The sequence below is a fragment of the Anopheles moucheti genome, chromosome 3 (assembly GCF_943734755.1).
Source record: "Anopheles moucheti chromosome 3, idAnoMoucSN_F20_07, whole genome shotgun sequence".
Classification (NCBI taxonomy): Eukaryota; Metazoa; Arthropoda; class Insecta; order Diptera; family Culicidae; genus Anopheles; species Anopheles moucheti.
In genome coordinates, this window is record NC_069141.1 from 69,168,793 (window position 1) to 69,190,305 (window position 21,513).

General features: G+C 43.4%; 1 protein-coding gene across 1 annotated transcript in view; it reads right to left on the reverse strand.

Annotated features, from left to right (window-relative positions):
• The window catches only part of LOC128305475 (putative cyclin-dependent serine/threonine-protein kinase DDB_G0272797/DDB_G0274007), a 64,457-nt gene extending 47,875 nt beyond the window's left edge, over nucleotides 1-16,582 (reverse strand). The window contains exon 1 of the mRNA XM_053042946.1: nucleotides 16,504-16,582. Within this exon, the coding sequence (XP_052898906.1) occupies nucleotides 16,504-16,582 (79 nt within the window). The remainder of the gene's footprint in view (nucleotides 1-16,503) is intronic.
• Between the last annotated feature and the right edge of the window lie 4,931 nt (nucleotides 16,583-21,513).

The following is a 21,513-nucleotide window of genomic DNA, read 5'->3' on the forward strand; positions in this document are numbered from 1 at the left end:
TGGTGAATGTCAGGTTTGATACACCACAGTAGTGATGTGTTCTCTGGAGCCCTACGGTTCCGATTCGGTTCCAGCTAGTGTGACTGCGGTTCCGATTCCGGAGTTCTACCAGTTCCGTCCGGAATCATTTGGAATCGTCGGAAATCGCCCGGTACCGTTGGAACTATCCGGAATCATTCGAATTCGTTCGGAACCGTTGGAATCATTCTGAATCGCTCGAATCATCGAAATCATACGGAACTTTTGGAATCGTCCGGAACTGTTGGGATCATCTGAATTAGTTATGGGTTCTCTGAAGCTCACTCACAGTTGCGAGCCAGTGTGAACCATCCGGAATCTAAGTCGTCACATACCCATAGATACCTACAGACTACGACTCCCCCTTAGTCTTCCCCCTCTCGTCATCAGTCTTCCAAAAGGGCTTGATCCGCCTGCTCTTAGGATTCTTGAGTCTTTTAAGAGTCGATTCTTAATTTGAATAACTCCATACCAAAGATTCATACTAATGACTCTTCTCAAAAGATTAATTAAGCATAATACTGGTTCCGTCGATTCCGAGGATTTCGGGCGATCGGTTCTAATTGCATTCACCTTCTGGAACGGGTTCCTAAAATTTTTGGAACCAGCTCCGGGATTTTGTACATTTTAACCATCTCTACACACCACAGGCAAGTTGAGGTTATCAATCTCATCTAAACAATCTCATCATTACAACCGCTACAGGGCTTGATCCGCCTGCTCTTAGGATTCTTGAGTCTTTTAGGAGTCGATTCCTAATTTTAATAACTCCATAGCAAAGATTCATACTAATGACTCTTCTCAAAAGATTAATTAAGCATAATACTAGTTCCGTCGATTCCGAGGATTTCGGGCGATCGGTTCTAATTGCACTCACCTTCCGGAATTGGTTCCTAAAATTTTTGGAATCGTTCGGAACCAGCTCCGGGGTTTTGTACATTTTACCCATCTCTACACCACAGGCAAGTTGAGGGTATCAATCTCATCTGGACAATCTCATCATTACAACCGCTACACCATTTATACAGCCATTGGCGGTAGGATAGAGATTGCCTCGTTACACATTTCATCGTCTAGCCTTCATTTGTAGAAACGTTTGTATGCTTTATACACCCATCATTTGACAAATTTTTGACATAAATTCCAGCACGAAACTACCTGCCGAACCGTTGCTCGTTTGCATAAACCATTAAAGTGCGACTCAATCATGACGCTCATACCGAACCGCTCCCGCACATTCCAGCAGAAAAAAAGGGAAAGACCGGCAGGGATTAGAAACGGGCGCAAGGGAGAGCGAAGGCTCCGGGCTCCTGAAATGTCACCGGTATTTAATGAATTTAGTCAACACGGTTCATGTTGCGAGAAACAATTCCATCCTAGCCTTGCTTGCTTCTACTCTACGTCAAGCACAACTACGTCAAGGTATGAAAACCCCATCCTTAAGGAATCGCCACTATACGAGACACGAACGGCGAACAACGGCACCACCACTCACTCCTCGAGACTCTATAATTAGAAAGCATGTAAAATAATTTCATTACATGACAGCGTACCAGAAATTAATACGCCAGGCAGCTGTTCGGATGCCCGGGTGTAGTGTACCCGTCACATACACACTCCGCTGGACACATCTTACACAACCCGGCTGTGAAACCGGTGGCCGGCCCAAGACGCACATCTTTCTCCGCACGGTTTGGTCACCACGGGATGGAGAAGGTGACACGGCGGCGGTCGGCAGTCTGTACCGCGAGACGCAAACCAACGCCGGTAGAATGTGTACCATCGGCTTACATTTTACACTGGCGCGGCACTTTGTGGTATCCGTACCGTCACGTTCGCGTGATCGACGCTTACCGTAGCCGCAAAACACTGGCCCGAGAGTTCGTCTCGAGGCGTTGACGTGAAAATGCGCATGTACACCTCCTCCATCTCCAGAGAACACACAATGAGACCGAATGAGGGCGAACGGGAGACAGGGCGCAAAAGTTGGCGCGGAACGAGTCGGAGTCGGAGCGGTCGAATGCCTAAGGGGTAAGTTTCAACTTGATCGGAGATTTTACGGTTTTACGCAGAATTCTTCGTACCGTCAAACTTTCCCAGACGGAATGGAAAATGTGCAACATTGTCCGAGTGCCGGGGGAGAGGATATTTCAAACGATTAATTTTATCGTCTTCGAAGCAGAACACATTGTAGTTATGTGTAGAGATGCGGGTACTATGTAGCAAACTGGATGAAGATGCTTGGTTTTGACAGGAAATAAGACCGCACACACATACCCCAACCCGTGTACTGGACACGATTTGGTTGGGTTTTTTTTATGGTTGATGGGCTATTTCCATAATGGTTCATTGCGAACAGAACGCGCCTAAATGTATGCAAAAAGCGAAACAAAGTGTGCACAAGCATGCAATTTGTGTGGTGAACCCTTCCCTAACAAGCTTCTCATTGCAAAATCACAATGTATATACACGACACAGTTCATCATGCAAACAAACATGCCCCGGTTGACCGAGAATGGCTTCATTCACATGGAGCGCGGGTCAGTTTTAATTTAATAAAACCTTCGTGCCGATGGTGGCAACCCTCCAAAAGGCCATCTTACAACAATCAATCATGCACACATAGCTGAAAAGATGTGTAGTGTGATAATGTTAAGCTATTCCACAGGTACATTACACGCAAGCACCACGCGGTGTTTTGTACAACCATAAACAACCGTTCGGTATAACAATGTTCTGCTGCTCCAGGATTATGTTTTAGGCGTTTGCATGACCGCACGAAAGCGATTCGAACGCAGCTCATTAATACCATATTATCACGCTGTCTCGCAGCGAAACAGCCAAAAACCACCATGAAATGTTTCACCATTTGTCGAACAAACCGCGTAAACTTGGCCCAAACAAAACACAATGCTCCCTTCCTTCCCACTTTTCGTGCAGATTTCCAGCGTTCCGATCAAAGCTTTTTATGGTGCAGCACACAACTAAATTAGAACCGGATTGCCACGGAGGTGTTGACCACAGTCCGTGGCGGCTGCTTAGATTACGGCTCTATTATGTGTCCCGCAAAGCAGACAAACACGATACCACGAAAAGCATCCAACCGTAGAGTTCACCTTCATGGTCGCTAAGAGGATGTACGTACGGTGTGACTTTCGGTATCGATCATTTGTCTGAACGAGGTGGTGGGGCCCGGATAATCATTATGGTCCCAGACTAATTTCATCCAGTCGGACATCAAGGGGCGAGTTTCGTGATTGCCGTGTCGTTATAATGATTAGCTGCAGGTGATACCAAGTGTGCGTACGCACTGCTGTCTGCAATTTAATGTTCGAATGGATTAATGTTATTCTCTCTCGCCAAGATGCTGCTATGGTTCTGTTTATAGCACCCATAAAGTGAGATGTAGGTTAAAGTGTCCACAAACCATGAACAAGCTGGCTTGTGATGAGTTTTGGATTAAAGTAAAGCAAGGGAATGCTGTCAAAAATTGTCAACTGTTGAATTATCAAAACATGGTTTCTATAAATCTATTAAAAAAGATAAATTGTAAGAAGGAAAATGGCTAACACTTAGAACTAGTAATGTGCACAATGATTCAGAATGATTGGATGATTGAAATCTTTCTAGGGAGTGAGTTGATTCAAATTTCCAAATTTCCAATTTGCGATCTTACTTATTTGCAGAGAGAACAATCATTCAAAACAATTAAGATCTAACTCTTCACGACGACTCATGATTTAAAACCATAAATAAACTCTTGTGTGAGTTTATTCGGGATTTAATCCAATAACCCACTTACTCCGGTACATTCACTCACATATATGTAAACTAACTCATGAATGATTGAAATCGATGAAGAGCTTCAGTTGAGTTCACTTGAATTGTAGAAGTTGAATCAACTCACAGAAGTTGATGAAGAGTTGGTAAAGAGTGAAGAAGAATGAAGAATGGCGAAGAGTTGAATCAACTCACACAAGAGTTAACCCGTGATTAAATGGCGAGTTAAAGGTCGCCGTGAAGAGTTAATTCCAGAGTTAAGTCACACAAGATTAAATCGTGAGTTGGGGGTAGCCGTGAAGGGTTAAATCTTGAGTGAACTCACGATTTAAATCATGAGTCGAAGGTCACACCAACCTTCGTTCGTTTGCTTGAAACAGTAGAAATCAAATAGTGAGCTAAATAGTTAAATATTTATTCGAACAATTTAATTTAGATTAAAATCCTTAAAAAGAATTAAATGTCCCATATCTTATTACAACAGAGAATGGTTGTGATTTAGTCATAAAATCAGAATATAAATTTTCCTTCTTTGATAGAAACGTACTTAAAAACACAAAGCGTACTAGTAACCTTCTCTAGTATGCAATCTTATGTCACAAACTAAACGAATCTGAAATATCAATACAGGATTGCCCAGCGCCACTATCTCAACGAAACATATCAACCATGCCACTAAACCGGGCAGGACACTAAAGGATGTCATCCGGATGTCGGTTCCAAGAATTAAATTGAATCGTTTTTCGCTAGCTTGCATCCTCTTCGTACGCTCTGTTGTACGAACCCGCGCACCAAGCGTGCCCATCCCCGTGCGGGGACGAAAAAGGATGGCCGAACTATCGCAAAACGAATGGCATTATATGCACTATAAATGCAATGTCGATTGATTTTTCTCTCGGCACTCTCCGCTTTTTGCACGGATTTGTGATCTGCAGAACTTTTTGTTCGCCCTGTGAATAAAAACCTTTTGATACTGGATACCCGTGAATAGAGGGAAGAGATAAATTTAATTTGGGTCAGCTTCATGGGCTAGCGGATGGACTCGTGTGTGTGTGTGAATAAGTTTCTTATTTTTACTACCAAAAATATCGATCCAAGATACTGACGAAGGCGGGACGCTATTACATCATCCGGATAAGGTTGTTATTTTCGTCTTGCTAGCGTCTCGCTTTCAGGATTGTGACGCCTAACAGTATGCAATACGAATTACAAACCAGTGTTGTTAATACTTTCGATAGCTAATTTTCGCATTAAAATTGAACGTTTATAACCATGCTTTTGATACTGCTACTTAAAAATAGGAACCAATCTAAATGAAATATCGCTATTAAAAATTTTATTACCATTTCGAATTAAACATTCAAGTCAGCCACACCTTCTTAAAATGTATTTCGACACCCTTAACTAAATGGTATGTTTCAGCGTAGCTCTGGGGTGGGTGCTCTTCTGTCGGGAGTTTTAGAGAAAATTTATCGCCCGACAAAAGCAGCTGTAATTCCCTTTTTTCACCCCCCCCTTTAAATGAGCCACCGGGTGAGTAAAATCTAATCAGTACCCTCAGTCACTTCAAGTGCTCAGCCCTTGCCCGCACATTACATGGTACACGAAACGGAAGGCTGGTTATGTCTGGGTGTTTTATTTCTTAAAATATATGTAGGAGGATATTGGAAACACAAAATTTAATTTTCCCAGCTCGCTTCCCGCCCCAAAAAGCGGGCAAATTGTTGCAGCACCATTCCGGCTCAATACACACAAGCGTAAAAGCGCCGCCAGAGGGATGAAAAAGCGGATGTGTGTCCAAGCAGCGGGGGATGGGCGTCGGAGAAACAATATTGGGCCGGCAAAGGTATGTGGTGGTGGGGGGGGTGGCGATATGGTGGAAATAGGCATCCTTTACGGGCGGAAAAGCTTTGATGATCGTGTTGTTGTCATTACCTTACGGTGAATGGAACGAAGCACCCCATCACCACCACCACCACCACCGCGTGTGTGCTCGCTCAAAGGCTGTGTTATTTTTTCCAGTTTTTTTGTTGTTGCTTCCATCCACTTTCATGTCGGAATCCTTACGATTTGTTGACTTTTGCCGATGCGTGTGTTTGTGTGAAAACGGTGAAACATTTGCTAATCGATGTGCAGGCGCGAAATGAAGGTAGAAAAACACATCGTTTCATTGCGGGGAAATTTGAGAGTGGCATAATAAAAGGGACGCCTATTCACAAACGTGGGCAGACAGGAAGAGAGGGGGGGGGGGGGGGGGGGTTCAGGTTCAGGCGAGCGGTAAGCAATTCCGAGGAAATGGACGATGCGTAAGCTACGTAAAAAGGATATGAAAATGTTAATGGATTTCCGCTGTCTAGGTCAGGAAGCGACCGGGAGAAGCTTCATCCTTTTTTGCGAACCTTTTTCCCTTATTTTTCACCGACCTGAGAAGTGAATGCCGTACCTGTGGTGGTGGTACTAGTGACCAATAGAATTGAGCCTGCTTTATGAGAGTCCTCAATCTCCGCCGGCAGCCATTCTTCGCGTTCCTTCTCGCAAATGTCTCGATTGCCTGGGCTTCCGGTCTACGAGTGCCTCACACTGGAGGCGTCTGGGATAATTTTTGGCCATTTACTGCTCAAAATTGATTTCCTCTCCAAACAACACAAGCTGAGCGTCTTTCATAGACGTGCCCCATTACGGCATGCCAACTCAACAAGAAATCAATGTCGCGACGGAGTGGCTCGTCACCACCACCAAAACGAGCCATCGTCTTGCACTCAACGATGGGCGCTGCTTTGTAAATAATTCAACACTTGAGTCAAACGTCAAGCAGTGTCGTCAGATTAATAATCGTCCCCCATCCGAGGATCGTTTCCGATGGAGGATGCTCTTGAGGGCGAAACGAGCGAACCAGCAATGTGACGACCACAAGGGCACTAATAATCACACTCACTTTCCCACTTTTCAAACGTTACGTTCGTTGTCGGATGTGGCAACAGCAGCAGCAAGATGGCGATGGAAATGTAAACTACAATTTGTCCGAACGATTGGCCTTTGGGAAATTGATTGGCAGAACCCACGTCGCCGGAGTTCGAAGAAGCATGTCGGAAAATCCATTTAGCAAATCAAACCATTTCCTGATCCCCATTTCCCAAGTTTCCCTTGGGAAGCACCCCTTCACGGTGGGCAAACAAACGATCCAACAGCGCCAAAAGTAACATAAACAGATGATAATTAGGGCAAACGAATTTTAAACTCATTTCGCAAAAGTGCAAAACCTTCACGCCGAAAACGTGGTGAAACGAGAAAGGGACTGTGTGATGGTGGTAGTAGCAGGAAGCGGAAAATGGAAACATCTTCATGCCCTCCCTAGCAAACGAAACGGTTCCAAGTCAATACGGTACTTGATTCGCACGATGAACCTTTTTGACACCGTGTTTAATGTAAATGAATTGCGCAAAACGAAATCGGGTTTAAATGGCCATGAAACTGAACGGAGTGGTGCTGGGAAGCAGTAGTCGCAAGGGAGAGAACGCAAACGAATTTCCATGAACTTGGCTTTATGATGATGCATTATCATTTCAGCACAACCAATACCCCATGAGCATGAGTAACCCTGCCCGATCATGTCATTACTCGAAGCTTGTGTAAATAATTGTATTAATTCTCAGACAGACTTAACCTGCCACTGTGATGGAGGCGCCTGGTGGTTTGTAACAAAACATTTCAAAATCACACCCATTTACACTCTACCTGAGGTTTTTCTTTGTAAAATCAAATTATAAACAATTTACAGTGGCGTACTAATTTTTCAACGAATTATCACAAAAGTAATATTTAAAAAAATCTCACTTTTGGGAATAAATTTAAAAAAATCTTCAAAAGTTAAAAAAAGCCAGAACCACACACATAATTTAACGAAACTGACTGATCAAACAATCACATTTTCTACCTCATCAAACACATGCGGCCAATTCAAATCAAGCTTTCATTCAAAGTCTTCGCATGCCTGCCCCCCCTCCCCAAAACCCAAACCCTCCCGACAACTGCAGGCAAGAAGAAACAGTATCACACATCCGACATAAAGCCGACATAAAAGCATACAAACACACACATTATTCAATCTATTTTCTCGAGGTTGAAAAATTGGATAAATTTCTTACTCCCCCCTTTGGTAGGGTAAGAGGGGGAGATTTTGGGTTTGATGGAAATGTAAACTCCGTTCAGCCGTTCATTACTTCTACACACGCTGGGGCCTGCTGGTACCATTTTTATGCTGCGAAGGAAAAACCATATCATCCAATAACTGCCTGCCAGCGCGCATAGCGTAATGTGCCATCCGAGATTGGCTGTTGGAGGCACACGACGCGAGATGGAATATGCCAAAATAAAAAAGAAAAATCCTCGGCAGTAGCAACACCTTGCCCCCAGTGAATTATATAGATTCGGGCGCGGTAGAAGGCATCCACACCACCATTCGCAGCAAGGGGGTACACAAAGAACCCGTTAAGCACACGGATTCCGTATCTGTGTGTGTGTGTGTGTCTTACGAGTCGACGGGCACCACCATTTTGCCAACGAAGCCCCACTCGAAATGGAAATGGAATGGAAACAAATGCTTACAATTTCCCCACGGTTGTGAAGATCATCGGGGGGGGGGGGGGGGGGGGGTTGTGAATGTGAAACACCACCAACCCCACCCCACACCACGGCATCCGCTGGAAAACACCATCTAAAGATGGAAAACCAGTACACCGTGGCTCATTTTGGGGCTCGTTCGGAATCGAAACAGGTTCGGTATTCTGCGCGTGTATTATAAATCACCGCCAGCAGCCGAACACATGAGCCAAGCAGAGATGAGTTTCTGGCATCCCCCGACACGACCCAGGCGTCGCCATTTTGTGCGATACCGAACACAAGGCGGAACATTATATTCGTTTGCTATGCCACCCGGATGGGTAATCGAATCACGGGTTTTAACCATGCTGCTGCCTACTTCCCAATCCGGCTGATTGCCTGCCTGCCATACGCTGGAAGCTCAACCTGGTTCAACTAAAAATAGCTCATTGCTCGTTATGCTCATTTGCAATAATTTTTTACTAGCTAAGAAATAAATGTCTACCCCAGCGTCTTCGTTGCCGGCGTTGTGTGCCATAGGGGCATTCATGCATGCATGTGTTTATAGAAATGGCACGTCGCCGGATATAACGTCCAAAAAGAAAAACGAAAAGGTTCTGCAACAAAGAGCGATGTTTCGGTCGAGTAATTTCCCATCCACAGTTCCAGAGCATATAGAGCAACCAAAACCACCGTATGCTTCATGGCGAAAACACCACCTTTATTGCCTTTATGTTTAAGTATTCAAGCTGAAAGTTTTGCTGAACGAAAAGGAAAGCAACATCGAAAGCTTTCGGGAACAAAAATAGAACATTGCACATTGAGGAAATAGAAATACAGCCCAGCAGGCCCCGAAGAAAGTGTTTGTTATCATCTAAGTTTATTCAGCTTGTACGCGAGTGGCGAGTGAGTGCCTCTCGCCCGATAAGCGGGACATCGAACACGAAAGGACCCTGCTGCGCCGTCCGCGGTAGTTGTGCTTCTGCAGCGCATTATTGTTCTTTTTTTAACTTCACAGGTTTGCTTTCCGTTCAAAAGCTGTTTACTTCTTGCAAAAACAAAGCAGGAAAAAAAACACTGTAGATGCAAATAAACCAAAGCAAAAAGGTAAATAAAAGTGCCTGTTTATTGGCGCAAAAAGGTGAAGAGATAAAACCGGGCTGGAAAACTGGAAATTGTTCGCGCCGCACGGCCGACTGCACAGTGACACACCGTTCAAATCACAAACTTTCGCGAAAAGAAACTCATTTTCGCAAAAGTGACAAAGTTTTTTCTCTCCCTTCCCCCCCCCTCATCCCCCACGTTATCACTTCGCACGGCCACAAAAACAATGTCCAATCAAAGGAAAATGGGCGGCCTATGGTGTGGAATAAAAATAAAATCATCCCGCCGGCCCGTTATTTGTGGTGCATTCGGTTGGAAAATCGATTTCATTATCTTGCTCAATGCAGGCAATGTGTGTGTGTGTATAGATGGGAAACAAAAGGGAAAGAAAGAGGACGATTTCCCACCAACCAAGTGAAGCCATAAAATAGAAAATTTGATTTTTAATTTCTTTGAAAGTTAAAATGGGGGAAAAACAATAAGAACCGCACATATACAAACGTTCACAACACCCTGATGCTATTAATTTATCGCTGTCTTAAGAACTATTTAATGACGTTATGATACGTTGAGATACTTTTCGAAAGTTTGTCATATTATATAAAATGGAATATCTAGAACAAAAACGCTATTATTCTAAGGCAGGGTGTTGAATATTATTAAACGGTCGATTCGAATGCGACTGCTGGTTTCGACTGTTTGGCTGTAGATGGCGCCACATCGTCGATCACTACGAGGATCAAAACTTCGCACTCTAAAAAGCTAACCTGGCGGACGAGGATGTGATTTCTTAGCTCCTCTTAAATACCCAAATCAAAGGCAATTGATTTGGCAAATAAGTGTGCTAAAACTAGTGTTGTGCCTAATGACTCTTTTGAGAAGAGCTATTCATATGACTCTTTGTGAGGAGTGATTCAAATTAGGAATCGACTCCCAAAAGGATTCATGATTCCACAGAGCAGTGGTCGATCAAGTTCCTTGAGGCCTTAAGTGAAATAGTAGTTGAGGTCATGAAAAGCCATTCATGGATCTTTGAGGATTCAAGAATCTTTGAGGATCTTTGAGAACACATTAGACGACTATGATGATATACATATATCGTGGTCGTGGTTAAGATATCTTGTTTTGTTTGTGAGGTCTTACCAAATCTTCTATCGGACCAGTTAAAATCTATTCCCAAGCCGAATTTGGCTCGCGGGCCGCCGACTTTGCCGACCCCTGCTCTAAAGAGTCATTCAAATCTCACTGCAGAAAAAGAGTAAAGCACACACTCTAGCGACTATTCAGATTATGTTTAAATCCAGCAGAATGTCAGAAATGCGACATCGTTATTCGAATTTCCTTTATCGCGGCTCCCATCACCCCATCTGATACGCGTCTGGCGGCGAAGTTGATTGTTTCAGCTCCTCGTCCCGTTTGGTTCGGTTTCAATTCCCACACGATGTTAAAAGTGCTCGTTAAATCCCATTTCCACACACTATACTACTCTGCGCTCCATTTCTGATGACTTTGGGATCCCCCGTTTTTTTTTTTGTTTGAAAGTTCCACCGCAAATCAGTTCAATGCAAACTTTTGCTCTCTCAAAGGATTCCTTTCCGTTCGTTCCGGCCTCCTCTTTCATCCTGCTCGGATATTGCAGCTGACGTCAGCAAAAGTCGGCGGCGGTGCTTTGTGCTTTCGCAATAGTGCTTTGGCTCTGCCGGGCTGGAGATATAAAACTCCCTTCGGTTTCCACATCATAACAACTTAATAACAACAATCTGTGAAGTCGAAAACCACCGTACGAGGCATGTACGGATTCAGCAGTGCGCAACCGAATGCGTACGATGTTTGGGCGCTTTCGTTCTTTGTTGCCAGGTTGCCCGACGAACTTCAGCAGCCGAGGGCGAATGTGCTTGACAAAAACGGCAGCGACAAAGTAAGCGTTGAAAAAGGAAACCAAAAAGAAAAGATGATTATGCTATCCTAATTGCATTAAATTAGACGGTTTGATGATACGCTGATTGCATACCTTACGGCGCATTTTTCACCAAGCGATTTTTGGAAATCGTTTCAACTAAACTTAGTATTAATATATGGGTAAACAATATTTTATTAAAAAACATATTTCCATTGTTGCAAGTATTTTGGCCAGTGCCAGTGTTGTCCACCATTAAGTTCGTTAATAATTTCATCATAAAACGTGTACGATTCGTATACGGCATCACCTAAGGTCTCCAAAAACCGTGTCCAAAAGAACCAGCCTAATGTTGAGTGAATTATTTAACATACGCAAGAACGTGGCACCAGCACCCTGCAGAGACGATTACATACGAGTGGAAACAATCGAAAATTTCCCACCCCAGAATGTGTAAATGTGGCCGCTGCTCGTGGCACCCAATATTTCCGACATGGCAACAGCGATACGTTTCGGGGGCACGAGAATACTCCACGAGTGTGCGTCGTGTGTGAGTGTGCATGTTGTCCTCTGTTTGTCCTTTTTCGCAACAAGCACGCATTACCAGGCGCAAAACCCTGTGTGGCCTTTACGGTGTACGTCATACGCCAAAAGCGCCACAATTTAAAACAGAGCAAAAATAGTGTGTAGCTCCGAAAAATCATTATAACTTTTCGACCAGCGGTCGATTTGCCATCCGGTAGCCCAAGGTGGTGGTACGGGGGCTTGGGGTTTCACCCAAAACTGTCATGAATTTCTAAAACTGATCTGCAAACGAGATAAGAACAACGTCTCATGGACTGGTTCTGGGAACCCCATGAACGGGAAGCAGGAAGCTCATTTTATCGACCTTGTACGATAAAGTTGTGGATCGATGCGAGAGCTGGCCAAGCTTTACGGGGTAAAATTTCATTAATGCATACCCCGCGCGCGCGCCTAGTGGAGATGGAGCGGAACCGTGGAATTGATTCATTCATTTTTCATCACCCCGTCACCACACAGTCCCCGCGGGAAGACATCGTATTGCCTTTGGTGGTGGTGTAAAATGGGTCCTTTTTTAAAAAAAAAAAGAATCTCCGCTCATCGACTTTCATCGGATGATTTATAGATATTTGATGTTGGGGGCTTTTCGATGTGAGCGACATATAAAGTGAGGCAAGGATGAGTAATGTTTGAAAAATACATTAACAGTAACCTACCACATAATGTGATTCATGATGAACGATTGTAAATTAGCTATCTTGTTGAGTTGGGTAACGACAACAGACAACGAGTCGTTCCATCAACGTCAGGAATCAATGCTTCACACTCGGTGCTCCCAACACCTCGAAACGTTGTTATAAAGCAAAGAGTTGAAGGTCATGAATATAATTTTGTCACGCAAATTGCATATCTCTAGGCGATTTATGAATTCTACAAATCACAAAGAAATGCTAGCCATTTTGCGCCGTAAAGTATGCAATACGCAAGGCATGATGGTTTGGATATTACGTTATTTATCTTTTGTAGGGAAAAACCAGATAAAAGGGCTCTTGTGTGTTATTGTTGTTTTCTCTTTTTCGAGGACACACAATATGTTAAATAACTTCACCGAACTATAATTTTAATTATTTTCCTTCGAAATAACCAAACCAGGATTACATCTCACTCCGCAGGGGGAGGGGCAAGCATTACACCGAGCATGATAGTAGGAATCTATTACCACCGTACGGACACACACACATACACAAAAAGGGCAGAATGGTTGACCACGCGACAGAACGCAATTTACACTGGACGCCCAGTCATCGACCGTGCCCCGAAACCAAAACCAAGCTTTACGCCCAAAAGCGAACCTCATTAATCTTCTTTTACTGCCACCGAGACCGTGCAAGCGGTGAAGACAAATTAGGCTGCTTTCCAGGCTTTCCTTCCACCCTTCAGGGGTTTGTTCGTCTGGTTTCGCCTTTTTGGTCGATATGCACACGATGACCGATTGAAATTCACCACATAAAACGGCAACGGAGGTGCCGTGAAACTGTGTCTGCAACCGAGCTTTGGAAAAACAAAACAAATTTCATCCATGCTAGTGTTTTGTTGTTTTTCCGAAAGGGTCTTAAATTACCGAATCCAATGTTATCTCGTTGATAGCACTTTAAGTTGTGCAAGGTTCTCCTCTGGTGCCGATGTTGCGAAAACAACGCTAAGGTTATATGTTCAATTTTTTGTCAACAAACTTTTTTAAACAATTCTGAAGAAAGTAAACTACTTTTCTTGAATGACACTTAAAACACAACAACCAACATCCACCACCCATGGCAATGTCCAACACATGTTATGCTTTTATGCATAGAAATTTTTGCCAACACAAAGCTGTTACACGGTTTACGACCGACAGGGACAAGGAAAATCAATTCCCGCTTTACGACATGCCATTTTTCGCCATCCTTTGGTACCCGAGGAGATTCTGATCCCGGGAGAAGGAACACTTTTCTCAAGCGAACTGATTTATGGCCATTGATTTATGGTCGCCGCCGTACGCGACGTCCACACAAGGACAGGCGTGTGTGTGTGTGCTAGTCATTCAGGATTTTACAGCAAACACAACGATATTCAGTAAAGTGCAACATCAAACTTTAGAGTAGTATTCTCTTGGAAATAGTGATAGAAATTAATTTAGAAAAAAATGCTGTTTTCATTAACTTTTGGTGGGACCAATTGTTGGGTTGTGTATTAGGAGCCTCAGAAAAAAATATTTAAACAAGCCATACTTACATACACATTCTACATTTTTAGAAGTTGCAATCTACTCCTTCTAAAACCCTCCAATGGAAACGGCTTAAAAGTATTGTTGCCCCAAAGCATCAACAGGTATTTTTCAAGGTGCTTTCGTCTACCACAGGGTTCATCGTATCACATTGATTTGTCATCTTAATTTGTACGCAGCAGAACCATGCTCACCACAAAACCCAGCAAAGAAGAAAAAAAACACTGGCCATCAATGCTTACGAGCTTAATTTGCACTTTTTACTTCCATCGGCACTCCGTCGGCAGACCGAAACAAAATTAATGATTATTGGTCGATGTAAACAACCGGTATTACGAAAACCCCCCATACTTTTCCATCACCATTATCCATTACGATGATGGTAGAAAAGATCGACCAGATTGGGGAGGGGCGTTACGCAGGTGGTGGTGGCACGCGACGAAACGAAAACCGGATGATATCGATCGGAAGGGAAAAAAGGCGGCTCACCTGGGACCGACATTTATGTACGGTCATTATTACCAAGTCCAACCAAGCAAAGGCGCCAAGCAATATTTATATTAAGGGGACACAAAAAAGGCGACGACCGTCGCTATTTTCCACTTTTGACCGAAGGTTAATAAAATTAAAAGAAAAAAACAACCCATGGGAAAACTGTCCGGCCTGGATTGAACGTACCACCGGTCTCCAGTTTCTTCCAGCGCTTCATTTACGTTGACCGGCATACCTTGTGGGTGTAAACTCCACCCCAAAATACCCACCCATACCGCCCTTTCCAGGGTTCAACGAACATCCGATCAATAAACCAATTTTCACACAATTTAGCTTCTTGCGTCCGTTTTTACAATACCGTAAGTCTTTTTGGTCGACCTTCGGACGAGTTTCCACCAATACTACACACCCGCGTGCCCGATGGACAACGGGGTCCGAGTTGTCTTGCCTTTTGCTTCTTCATCGTTAAATTACGTGTTCAGCTCACTTTATGGCATTAGTCTGCGTAAGGACAACAGCAACGGTTCGAGGACAGTTGCTTTGATAATGAGCTCTCAATCAAATTTAGCCACTGATGGGAAAAAAGCCCCAATTCCCCTCAGTTTTTAATCAACAAAGAACACGACTGGAACGGGCGAACTAAAACGTTATCGATGCCCAAACATGGCACGTATTGTTAGGGTGAAACACTCGTTTAAAAATAAATGGCCGCTAAATTGTTACTAAAACTTGGTAAATAAAATGCTTCAAAATCTGGTTAGATTTTTGCCATTCTATGGTGGGTATTTGCACGAAACTAGAATCAAAAACACATAGCAAAAGCTTTATAATTCCCTTTGCCCATAAACGAAGGGGTAACTATAAATCTTTGTCGAATTTTCCCACTACTAATCCTAGTGCTTTTGTGCTTTCCTAATTCTTCCTTTTATTACGATATCCCACCAAAAATCCCAGTAGAAGTTTTTGATTTTCCGTATTCCGTTAGATTACGGTATCTGCTTCCCCCAAAGCTAAAAGTTCTCTCTCTCTCTCTCCCCGGTTCAAAATTTTATTTTTCCTGATAAATTCACAACCGTTCACAAGGCACGGTTCAACAGTTTCTGCTGTTTAATATTTTTTGCTGCCCATATTTTTGCCTTTTATATCCCTTAAATGCTTATACACCACCACCATACCATCGTTGGTCCCAGCATTGATTTGCAGACCAAACACCGGCGTTGGGTTGCTTAAAAGCAGTCGCAAAAAAGGAGGCGAAAAAAAACCCGTAGATTTTCCTGCTTCCTTTGAGCAGATGCTCAGTTTATAACATTTTTTGTTGGTGTTTGTTGTAAAATTGATTCTCTAAACCTTATGCCCGTAGCAACACAGCAGCACCAAAAGCTAAAACCGGACCAAAATAGAGGGAATCTTTTATCGACCAATTTGGGCTTCCAGGTTGGGCTCGCACCAAAGGTTTCCCTCCATTTGGGTAGGTGAATTGAGAGAAGCCAGGAGAAAGCATGAAAGCTTTTACTTCTGTATGTGTGTGCTTCACCCAATTTCCCTTTAATCGGCCACGTTTGATCCTGATTGCAAGCGGAAACGTGAATTTCATCTCCCGAAACCACCCTGCCTTTAAGCCATTGCGGCAACATCCTTAAATGGACATTTAAATTCAAGAAATCAAACGAATCGTGATACATCAAAGTGAGCGACCACCGGTTCTATGAAAAAGGGCCACGGGGAGAGAGAGTTTTTTTTTTTGCTTTCTCTTTTACCACCGAAAACACACTTCAATCTAATTACTTCTGCTTAACGTGGCTATATATATATGTTGGCTGTTACTTACTATGGCCGCTTTTCTTTCCGTTCGATTTACTTTTGTTTTTCCTCGGGTAGAGATGGATCTTGCTCTGTCCGCATCCCATTCTGTGGCACTTGGCAGCAGTTATCTAAACACCGGGACACACACGCACGCGCGCACGCGTGGAAATGCACGTGCACCAACACTTAGACCTAGACTTTGCAGACGCTGGTTGTGAGCGCACAGGCCAGTTTACCGCCCATTCGGGAAAGCACTTTCAGCCGTGCGGACTGGATTCACATCACATAGCACCATATTTCACGTTTCACCATCGAGACTGCACTACAACAATCAACCGCATTCGTCACATTTATTCAGTAAGACAGGTTAACACGCTGGAGAAGATAAGAAGAACCGAATGCACTTCATTTTAGAACACTTTTAGAACATCTGAAAACTATTTAGGATGAAACTTTTGGCACTTTTACACACGTTTATAACTGTTATTCTATGAAACAAATTATCACTTCCACACGCTTCACATGGAATCGATATTTTAATGTGAAAATTCAATTCGACCTAATCGGAAATGGTGGTATCCTGCAAAGAAAACAAAAATACAAAACAAGGTTAATAAAAGTCCGTTTACATAATAATCAAAAAAGAAAAATTAATAAAACGCCTAAAAGTATGCAATTGTAGTCATTTAGTCAGTAATAGACCCCAAACATATCTCAGATAGAATAAAAATAACGCTTAACAATGTTCGAATACGTTCGCTTCCTTAATTCATTGCACAGTTCCTAATGCAATTAACAATATAATTTTCTCAGTGTCAGCAGGTCACAGCAAAATGTGGCCATCGTATAAATAAAATGCGACACAAAACCCAGCTATTAGAGTTTGTGTGCCGTTTTGCCGGATGCAACCAACTACCCATCGACAGCCAGCGATCGAAAAAGAGGAAAATTATAAGCTAATGGAGTAATGGATCGTGGATCAATTTCCACACACACACACCCATCCTCTGTTTGTCTTCCGACGTTTCTCCGTCATTCGCTTCCTTCCGTCCCGTGGTGGTGAGCGGCGACACAAAAAAAAGGATAAACCAAACCTTTTAACAGCCCTGGTTGGAGATAACTGTGTGAACGTTGGAACGTTCGGCCGTGGAACATGCAGCAGCTGACGAGACCGCGTCCGGGATATGCAAAAGCCCTGGAGCCCTGTTTGCGTAAGCATTTTTATGCTCGCTTTCCCATCACAAACTGGGTCCCCCCGTTGATGAGCGCATTGCTGCACCATCGTCCTTTGCACTCGGGGGAAATTATTGTCCAGCTGTATCGTACCCACCATGCACTGCCCCGTGGAGCGAATGTTTCTTCTGTCCTTCCCCCCCAGTTCCCCTTTTCACCAAGTTCCCATTTCCGGACTCCCTCGAAATGATCTGTTCATTTCACCTAATGCAATCTGCTGCTGCAATAAACTCGTCACACACACACCACAACCGAACCGGACCTAGGGGGGGGAAGGATGAAATTCTGACTAGCGCGCTTGTTCCTTCCCGTTCTCGTTGGTACACACAGGGCGGGAAAATAACAGCGCGCACCGTCATACCCGTCAAATGCCGAACGTGCGTTGCCCGGAAAATTAATTAATCATTTCGTTGCGATAATTTAATTGAATTTTCTGTCCTCCCAGTGAGCCGGCAGTGATTGATGGTAGCCAGCGCGAGGGAGCGAGTGAGAGTGGATGGACGGGGTGTGAAAATAAAAGTGTGTAAGAGGCCCGATTGGAGGATGGGACCGTACCGTGGCGTGGAAAAGAGGTTGGCAGATCTTTTATGGGAATGCCGAGGATGCAAACAAACGCACAATCGCTTTTTTCAAATGGCACAAGGTTTGATATGTGTACGACACTCTGACAATCAATAACAGTCGGCTATACATTGGATGTTTCTTAAGGGTACGACGCTTTGCTTTAGTACAATGATATCCTAAAACGAGACAGAATAATTAATATTAACTCTAACAATGGTTTAATTGAAAATAAGCAATCTGGTAGACTTAAACAAATATTTTTGAAAAAAATATTTAACTCACAGGAAAAAGAAACGTTATAAAATTATAAACCTTAACCGACGACCACCACACTTGGTGGTTTTACTTGATCAACTGTTGATGACGAAAAAAAAAAAACAGAAAAAGTGAAAAATGTTTAATGAAAAAAAAAACGAAAAATCTTGCTGCGTGTTGTTCAAGCAATAAATTTATAAAAATCCATGAAAAATAAAATAGTTTAGAAAAAAACATTTTTTTTAAATATCTTTCTGCTCGGCCATCAGCTTCGATGGAGGCGCATGGTACTTCACAAGTTTCAGGTTTTCTTGCCGGATGGCAACAGTAATACGCTTTTCTTGCTAATCCACTTTCATTTATCTCGCCTTTTGAGGTGTAAGGCAAACATTATCAATTATTTTACAACACTTAACATTACTTCCTTCCATCCGAAGGCATCGAGAAAAAAAAGGGAACTAGTGACGATGGTCGATTTAAATTGATTAAATTTTCTCTCTCTCTTTTATCCAGCCTGCTTTATTTCCTCGTTCAAAAAGTCTCCTTTCGAAGCCGTTCTCTTTTAATCAATATGTGCAAACTATTCACTTACACCTCATTGCACTCGTGGGATGCGCAGAGTTCCCTCCTTTCGCGCCGCCCCAGAAAGATCGTTAAGCTTCACAAGCGATGATACGAGCTTCGGGTGGGGGGGAATTGCGTAAAAATGACCCCACCAGTACCTACTACCGGGGTACTAATAATTTCAGCTTAGCGCGTGACACCCGCCAATGGATACATAATTTATCATCGCCACGATAAACGAGCCGTGCCGAGATTGTGAGCGTCCCTGAACACGAGTGGCGCGCTTATGGGAGGGGACAAAAGACCCAGAAACGAAAAAAAAATCCCAGAGCCGAGAGTTGGGAAGAAGAATAGCCCAAGCAACGGTGTAAGGTGTATAAAAAAGGCTTTCTTCATCCAAAGCAACATAGTCCACGCGATGGCCACAACATCTCGCCCCTGATGGGAGGGTGTGGAATGCTCTTTTCTGTGTAATTCTTTTCCTTCCCATTTATTCCTCACTACCCCGGAGCGTGGTGGAGCGCACGTGCCCTTTTCCTACCTCTGCAGTAAGTGGTAGAGCAATAGCCGCGTGGTGGTGAGGTGGAAAGTTGTACACGCACGCAACAGAAAACAGAGACTACTCCCTGTGGAGGACGACGCAAACCAACTCCGGGATGATAAGAAGTTATAGCTGCCTCGGGAGCTGGTGCCCGGTCCGGATTAAAAAAGCCTTTCATGCTAGGCTTTTAAAAACGTAAAAAGCACGACAACAAAACAACAGTTGTCGCTGCTTCTGTATCGGGAATGAAAACTTTCCTTACTTTCCTTTTGGGTTTGTGGGTGGATGATGACGATAGAAAAGCATTTTTCATCATATTTCCATTTTCTTTCCGTGGGCGGGTTTTTTGCAGCAAGATGGCAGGACATTGGTTTTTCACCGTGTCATTAAGGCACGGTTGGAAACAAAACCCCGAACGCGGGAAAAAAACAACAGCCAGCGTTTCACCACCGTTGGCAAATCAAGCCTCACTACTTGCTTTCCATTGGTAAAGTTCGCTCGTGAAATGTAAGTGAAGTGCCTACGCTAGGCAGAAGAAAAGCAAATCACGCAAAATGGTTTCCCTTGGCTGGGGGAAAATACCACAGACCACACAGCACACACTGACGGAAAGCGACAAAGGTCAACGAACCATCGGCAGAGTGTGTGGGCGATCCGTAGCACAAAAGAAGGAGTTCCTCTTTCCTTCACAAATTTGCCTTTCCAACAACATCACAGAAGAACTCGAACGCGAATGATGATGGCAACATGCCGGCACTGAAAGTGTACGGGAAAGGAACACAGCAGGGGGAAAAAACATTCTTTAAATATTTATCATCTCCAACGATGACGTGTGCTGTGGCATCAGTCAATGGCGCATCGTGCATCCTTAAAACCGGGTTCCTTTCCACGTTAGACTAGCAAGAATTCTAGTGAATCTCTGTGTGTGTACATTCCGTTCTTCTCCGGTTCAACACGCGCTCAATCATGGTGCCACGGTTTAGATGCATCCGTAGTACGGCAAACATATGCACACTAAGGGGTGAAAAATACATACAGTAATATAAGTGAAGCAAAACAAAAATAACACATTTCAGTTGAACCACACAGCTCCACCCGAAAAAAGGGATGAACAAAACGTCCAGCATGCTGGTAAAAATTCTTCATGTTATGCACAACCAAAATGGGAAGGAAAGCATCCTAAAGTATGGTAGAATGTAGAATGCTACCACCAGACAACAACAAAAAACACAAGAACTTTGTGATAATGGTTCCAAAGAATGTGAATAAACACGCTTGTTTCCCTCAGAGGTGATAAACTAATAAAATCATTAAAATCCAATTTTGTTATGCGGATGGTATAACTTTAGGCGCTTGGCAAGGACAACGTGGGCTTTGGTTCGTGCCCATAGTTACAATAATGCTTGCTTTAGTGCTAAAAAGTTGCGCCAGTGTTGCTGTGGATGTGGAGGCGTTCTTCCAGGAATTTGTCTTCCTGGAAGGGAATAAGCACTCCGGCAGAGTTCGAGTGAACTTTTAACATGTTTCAACGTTTTCTGTGAATTGTGTGTATTGCTAGGATATAATTGTTCATCTTGAAATTACGGAGAATACAACGACACGAGGAAAACCACATTCCGAAGCACCCTTTTCCGTCAGCTGGTAGGCGAAGGTAGGAATAATTTAAAATATCTTTTCATCTATAAAAATGCTAAGTGATCATGAGCGATGTGATCAAACCTTACTTTGCATCAACACTCTATCAGATAATCCATTAACAATTTGAATTTTCCACAGAATTTGACGTCCAATTTTAAAATGTCGACACAGGACACCTGATACGGGTAAAGATGGACACCATGAAGAGAGTTTACGTTTCCATGTACTTAAACCAAATTG